This window comes from Aegilops tauschii, chromosome 2, assembly GCF_002575655.3.
Source record: "Aegilops tauschii subsp. strangulata cultivar AL8/78 chromosome 2, Aet v6.0, whole genome shotgun sequence".
Taxonomy (NCBI): domain Eukaryota; kingdom Viridiplantae; phylum Streptophyta; class Magnoliopsida; order Poales; family Poaceae; genus Aegilops; species Aegilops tauschii.
The window spans coordinates 42,736,364-42,743,572 of NC_053036.3; the positions used below are offsets into that span (position 1 = coordinate 42,736,364).

The following is a 7,209-nucleotide window of genomic DNA, read 5'->3' on the forward strand; positions in this document are numbered from 1 at the left end:
CTTCGTGTTCTTAGTTGGGATCCGCTCCTTTCGTGAAAGATCGGCCATATAGGGTTTCACCCTACACCAAAAACATGTCCGGACCGTCTGCGGACTGATACAGTACCGCGTTGGATGGCTTTCGTGGTCCGGGCGGATGCGGGCGGTTTATGGGTCATAGTTGGAGATGCTTTCTATGATGTTGAGAGTCAGTTACAACGCCCGAAAGCCACCCCCACCCCCCTAATACAGACTACTCGCTAACCCATTTACCAATCCATCTCTACGGGCGAGCCTTGCTGCTCTCAAGTTCTGCCCTTCCTCAAGGACCATGACCGTCGAGGGAGTAGCCCCATCAATGGTAATGTCCGAGTGCATATTTTGTAAGGGTGTGGATATGTCTCAGTAGACTAAACCAAGTCTCAGTCAAGTAGCATAACATGTGAGAAAGAAAAAACTAAGGATTTTTTTTCACGGATCTTGATATAAGATCTCATGCATATAGTTTCGAGTGAGAAGTCTCAGTCGACTAAGATTTAGCAAGGCTGATTTGGTAAACCCTAGTGACACGTCGCACCTGCGTCATTTGGCCATTGTTTGTAGACTGTATGCTGGTTGTCGAGTGTATGCTTTTTTTTTTAGAACCGAGTGTATGCTTCTCTACGTCCCGCGGCAAATGTCTTTGAGTACACAATAGGAAGAACTTGATAAACTAACCTTTGACGGCAGGAGTCCAGCCGAGTCACGTTTGTGTTGCACTTTGTTTTTGTCCACGGTCTGCCGAGTTGTTTTTGTCCATGGCAAAGTCCCAAAAGTCTGGTAGTCTTCTCTGCAAGAAACCTTTGTCAGACCCGATGAGATACCGACAAGAAACGCAGTAGTAGTATGTAAGAATCCGAGTACTGATTCGTTTACAACGGACTCTTAATAAACCCTGTAATACATAACCGTTGGCATAATAACCACATCGCACGCCAAGCTTCTGCGCACGTCGATCGATGCTATGATGGGAAAGAAAGCAAGGCCGTCGGCATGCGACGGCGGCCAGGGCGTAGACTTGATCAGCGAGCTCGGCGACGACCTGCTCCTCCGCGTCATCAGCCTCCTGCCCGACGCACTAGACCTGGCTGGATTAGCCACACTATCGAGGCGGTGGCGCGACCTCTCCACACGCTCCCCGACTCTACACCTCCATCCCGTGTACCGCACCGGAAAGGACGAGGACGACGAGACCCTAAAGCGGTTCAACGCCTCCGCACACCGGTTCAACGACTTCATCGATGCGGTCCTCCAGCGGCGCGTCTGCAGCGTCGACACGCTGCACATGGACGTCCTTCGCTGGCCCGGCGGAGCGCGCGTGAACCTCTGGCTCCGACGGGCGATGGAGCTGGTGGTGAAATCCCTGCACCTTTCCATCTCGCTGCCGCTGTGGAGCGACCAGATCCCCAAGGACTGCAAGGTGCGGCTGCCTCGCTGCACGAGGGCGGCGGAGATGCTGCTCGACCTAGACTACGCCATCCTCAGGCTCCCGGCCGTGGTAGAGTTCAACGCGCTGACTGACCTGTCCCTCCGTGTCATATCACTCTCGCGAGGAGACGGCCGCCGCCTCGGCCGCCTCCTGTCGTCGACGTGCTGCCCGAGGCTGCAGAAGCTGGAACTCTTTTACGTGTGCGGGCTGCGGGAGCTGCAGCTCGACGCGAGAGCGCTAGAGACCCTGACGCTGTACGAGCTCGCCGACCTGAGGCGGCTGGACCTGGACACGCCGCGGCTTTCTTCCTTGGAGGTCGGTAGCTCGGTGCTGCGCCGCGACCCCTCCAACTTCACCATCCGGGCGCCGGCGCTGGAGCAGCTTCAGTGCTCCCTCATGCCCTATCCACGAGAGATCGAGATTTAGTATAGGTTCAACATCCAACTGCTGCAAAGTTGCACCTCCGTCCGTCGCCACATCGTCGAGCTCCATGTTCCGCAGGTGCCTACTACATCCATTATATTTTGTATAACTTGTCACGATATGATAATAGTTTTTCTCACTCGATCCAAGAAAAAGACCGGGTTATCAAAGGGACAATGGAACAAAAGTGAACCGGGTGTTATATCTCCGGTCCTCCAATTTTATTTTATTTTTGAGAAACAGGTACTCAATTTATATAAGTGTAAACCGAGTACCCAAAAACACACGACAATTGCAGGTCCCTCGGCTGATTTCCCTATAAGCAAGGACAGCCCAAAAAGACACATGGCTTAAAGAAAAAACTCGCGGCATATTATGTAAAAAAAAACTCAGCATACACGCGTGTCTCGGCGAAGCACTTGCCATGTGTCCACCACCGCGCTTGACGGCTCTGTGGCGGCGGCTTGCTATAAGCCGAGTCTTTTCTAAGGGCAGGCTTAGATATGTATTTTTATAAATGCTCCAGTGTAAACCTAGTGCCTGGTAGAATACACTCGACTTAAGCTACTGCAATTTTCCCTCTTCATTTCTCCATTAAATAATACACAAAGCATATTTTTTTTTCACTCTTGTGTTCTTTTTATTGTATTTTCTTTCATTCACCTCTCTTTGTCATCCCCTTTGCCTAGTTTTACTCGTGTTGTTTACTATCATTGTACTAGAGAGGACAATGGGCCGGGCAACACACACGTCAGCTAAGTTTAGTCAGGTCAACCAGTGCGTTTGACATGGTGATCCTCCTATTTGTATTCATGTTGTTATGGCCGATGACTATTGTGCCGAAATAATACAAACTGGCATGATGGCTTTCCCTGCAAATAGTTAACAATTTAATGGAAAGGCAGGGGTAATCAAGAGCATAATTATTTAGCAAGGTAGTCATAGACATTGTAACCTTATATATAATGCGATAATACCCCGTAATTTAATGGAAAGGCAGGGGTAATCTAGAGCATACTTATTTACCACGGTAGTTACAGACATTGTAACCTTATATATAATTAGATAATACCCCGTGTGTTGTTGCAGTAATTGGTGTCATATATTTCAATGAGTTTTGAATGTATTGAATACTTGGATTAATATATACTACTATAAACTGAAAATAAATGTGATTTATTGTATTTAATTATTATACACTGGATTTCCTATTGAATATAGTTCCATAAAATAATCGAAAGGAAAGCATTTTCCCATGCATATTGAGGTGGGGCTTTTTACATGCATGGTTGCATTGATGTGGGTATTTTCTCCATATTTGCATGTTGAGGGAAATAGATTAGTGGGAGTCATCTATTTTCAGCGGCGGAGGCAGGATTGCTTAAATCTTGGTGTTGAGGAGGGCCGGTTAGAGTAAACCTGGACTATTCACACACATATTAGGCTTAAATCAAAAGTGTGGGCAGGGCCCTGCTGGTCCCCTGTCTCTGTCACTATATTAGTTATATAGGTTTTGAGTGACACAATATATTGTTTTGTTTCTAGTGTGACTAGTCGTTGAGCAGCTCGTACATGTCTTTCTATGCAGGATATGGACCTAAATGAAGGAGACAATGTAATGGTAGAAATACCACCAGTCCCTCATGTCACAAATCTGAAACTGGATTTCCGGCCACGGAACAACCATATTTTTGGAGCATGTGTATCTAGCATCCTTGCGCGATACAGCAATCTTCAACACCTCAGCCTAGGCATCAGCAAATTTGTAAGCATATATAATTTTTCTGTCCTAAATTCTCTATAAATTAAATAATTTTTAACCATGGATTTGTAGGTTCATGAGTAATTGCTAACTATATTTATATGTTTCTATATTGGCTTGATTGGATGGACCATCAAAGTACCTTGATCGGTGTGGGGAGGGGTGCTGCATATGCGGACGTGTAGGGAGCTGGAAGGAGGACAAGATCTCACTAGATCATCTTCACGAGGTGGAGTTCAGTGGCTTCTCTGGACAGGAGTGCCATGACATGGCACACTTGTTGATCCTGAATTCACAAGCGCTCCAGAGGATGACTGTGATTGTTGAGGCATCTAGAGAGATCTCATGTGACGATAGTTTAGATGATGAAAGCCCACCGCGGCAGAGAACGACCATGGATACATCGATGTTGACGCTTCCACGCCCTAGAGGGAAGTGGAGCTCATGCGCTCCGGCTAATGAGGCAACATTAGAGTATGAGTGGACGCCAGAGCCATGAACATTCCTTTAAAGCAAAGCTAAACATTTTGACATCTCATGGTTTGCTATCAGTTTTGATCATTGGTGACCGGGAGCCTTAATGTTCCTTGATTTAGAAAAATAAAGAACTTTGGAAAATTTAAGCCTATGTTTTGAATGTTGTGTGTTCAAACGTCGTGAGTTTATAGCACTGTTTTATGTTGTTGTTGGACTTGCTACCTTCAAGCCCCCCCCCCCCCCCCCCCCAAATGAATTTCACTGCGGGCCCTACTTACATGGTAATTTTCTTCTGTAAGACACTTATGTATTTCGGGCATTGTAGGATAAATGACAGTTGAAGTAGAAACCATCTATAATCATGTCATCTATAAAGAAGCACTAAGGGCTGATTCCACATTTTGGGTGGTCGTTTTAGTTGTCCATGAAATACCGGTAGCAATTTTTTTTTAAACATCCAGTAAATCCTCAAATGCCATCATGCATCGATGTAGAGAAGAAGCTCGGTGCCACAACAAAGAATGAACGAGACAAATAGAAAGGGACTAATCAATTCCAATCGCTCAGATTTTATGACAACCCAACATGATTGTGCTAATAGACCTTTCAAATATATCCTCCCTCTCCGTTCCTAAGAGGTTGTTTGTTTCCAGGGACTTAAAAAAAGTCCCTATAAGTCCCATCTAAACCAAACAGGAGGGACTTATAGGGACTTAAAGTGGGCATTTGGGACTTATGAAATAAGACTCTCAAGGAGAGTCTTATAGGGACTTATTGTTGTAATATGGTCTTTTAGTCCATGTTAAGTCCCAGAAACCAAATAGGTAGGAACTGAACTGCCAAAATGTCATATATTTAGGAGTGGTTGGTAGCCAATCAATCGAGATTACACATCTGAGGCTTTGAGATCTCTTTCTATCTTTTTCTCCATTGTTGCAGCTCCCAAATCCAGGACAGTTATGATGGGGTGGATTAGGGATCTTTCTGTCATATGTACATAGCCAGCGTGATTCTTCCTGAATCTTCTCCATTGTTTTTCTTGGATTTTGACCCTTTCTGGAAAATGTCGGGTGTGTTTGATTGCAAAATACTTTTACCTTTCTGGAAAATGTCGGGTGTGTTTGATTGCAAAATACTTTTATAAATTATTCCAAGAATATTTTGGTATCTTGAAAAATTAACTGTGGTTTCAGATACTTTGATGTGTTTGGTTCCGGTTAAAAGTATTTTTGCAGTATTCAAAAAAGAGGTCCAGACTCTTTATTAAAAACTGAGAAAGAGAAAAGGAGGACGTTGACCAAATACTACAACACTGCACACTTTGATTGCCATTTTGCCAAACACACCACTGTTTTTGCAATACTTTAAAAAATCAATGTTTTCATAAACTACATATTGCTTCTTCTCGGCATAAAAACTGTAGTATTTGTATACTGAGTACTGAGGACATTACTGCCAAACAGAACCAAAGCTAAAAATATCAAGAAAAGGGCGGGAATTGTGGTTGTGGAGGTGCATTGGAAGACTGGTGTATCCACTATCGAAGCAACCTGGGCTCAGTCCATAGTTGATGTAGACTCTCTTATGAAATGTACTCACTGTTTATGGTAGGGAAGAGATGATGTAATTGTTATGGCAGAACAATGGGAATAACGAGAGAACCAAAGAAAGTAGAACAACCGGAATAGCGAGAGAAAGAACCAGAAGAACACTCCATGTATTCAGAATACATGCAGTAAGCTGTTGATAGGAAGAGAACTTTACACAGTTTAAGCAAACACAAGTTCCCAGCAAGCTCGGAAAAGCAGCAGACAACAGCATCAGTCCTCGGCCATGAAGTGTTTGAGGCTGTACATAGCGATCCCCAGGACCCCACCGAAGGCCGCACCCTTGAGCCCTGAGAGGACGGCCGCGAGTGGCCCCCGGCGCATGGAGCAGAGGGCGTTGGCGCCGCCCCAGGCGATGAGCGCGTTGATGGGGTCCTCCTCCTGGTTCGCGTGATTCATGGCGCAGTGAATGGCTTCCACGGCGGCAAGCCAGGCCGCCCAATGGCCGATGTGGGGCGCGTTCGTGAGGACCGCCTGGGCGCCGCCGGCGAGGCGGCGGCCTTTGGAGTTGCGGAGGCCCTTGAGGAAGTAGAAGGCGGAGGCTCCAATGGCGCCAAGGATGAGGGTAAAACCCGCCTCCTCGACGATTTCCCGTAGCGGCATCTGCTCCGTCGACGTGGCCATCTCGGTCGGCATCCGGTGGCGCAGGTGGGGAGCGGCGGTGGCTTGAGTTGCAAGTTGAGGGCGATGTCCCCGCGCGCGACCTATAAATCAGGGACGTGGTGTGGCTTGAGTTTGAACCTCTCGCGTCTACCGCAAGACATCGACAATCGAAAGGTTGAGTACGAAAAGCAAAAAAAAAAATAGGGTTGCGTACGTGTACGGTAGTCGTGCCACTAGTAGAAAAAGAGGCTTCCATACGCCCCATTAGTCCCCAAAATAATCGAACCGCGACAAAATGGGTCTTTAGTCGCGGTTCGGGAGGAGACCCGCGACCAACTATCTGGGCCCAGCGCGCTCGGTCGACAGCTGGCCAACCGGGACTAAAGGTCCCCGAAGGCCTTTAGTCGCGGTTGGCCAGGCCAACCGGGACTAAAGGCCCATCCTAGTCACGGTTGGCCAGGCCAACCGGGACTAAAGGCCCATCCCTATATATAGGACTCAGCTCACTTCACTCAGCTCACTTCACAATTTTCAGAAGGGGGTGGTGGGTTTGCATTTGGTTCCTCCTATGCACACAAGGTGTTCGATGAAATGCCCGAGAGCCTGAAACAAACATGATATGAAGTGTCCGAGCCACACTTGAGCTTTCTCATTTATTTTTCCTCCGCGATTGCGGTTAGCAACTTGAACCTTTCATGTGTCATTGATAAAATATGCATGTGTGTAGTTCATTGTTTAATTTGTATTATTTCTAGCTAGTTAGTTTAACAAATGCATGATGGTTAATTATATACTTTATATAATAATAATGCAGATGAATCGACAATGGATGTACGCTCCCCGACTCTCCGGCGAGTTCACTACGGGTTTGAAAGATTTCCTCGTAGTGG

The 7,209-nt window shown here is 46.5% G+C and overlaps 2 protein-coding genes across 2 annotated transcripts; one reads left to right on the forward strand and one right to left on the reverse strand.

The window, feature by feature from the left end:
• Positions 1-640: 640 nt before the first annotated feature.
• Positions 641-1,873, forward strand: LOC109734889 (F-box/FBD/LRR-repeat protein At5g56420-like). The gene has a single exon (XM_020294068.2). The coding sequence runs from the start codon at positions 983-985 to the stop codon at positions 1,871-1,873; it is 891 nt and encodes a 296-aa protein (XP_020149657.2). The 5' UTR covers positions 641-982.
• A 4,056-nt stretch (positions 1,874-5,929) lies between these two features.
• LOC109734890 (mitochondrial import inner membrane translocase subunit TIM17-2-like) lies at positions 5,930-6,340 on the reverse strand. Its single transcript, XM_020294069.1, has one exon. The coding sequence runs from the start codon at positions 6,338-6,340 to the stop codon at positions 5,930-5,932; it is 411 nt and encodes a 136-aa protein (XP_020149658.1).
• Positions 6,341-7,209: the final 869 nt, after the last annotated feature.

What these genes read in the sequence shown, in the direction of transcription:
- LOC109734889 (XM_020294068.2), top strand. Translation starts at nt 983, where the DNA reads ATGATGGGAAAGAAAGCAAGGCCGTCGGCATGCGACGGCGGCCAGGGC.
- LOC109734890 (XM_020294069.1), bottom strand. Translation starts at nt 6,340, where the DNA reads ATGGCCACGTCGACGGAGCAGATGCCGCTACGGGAAATCGTCGAGGAG.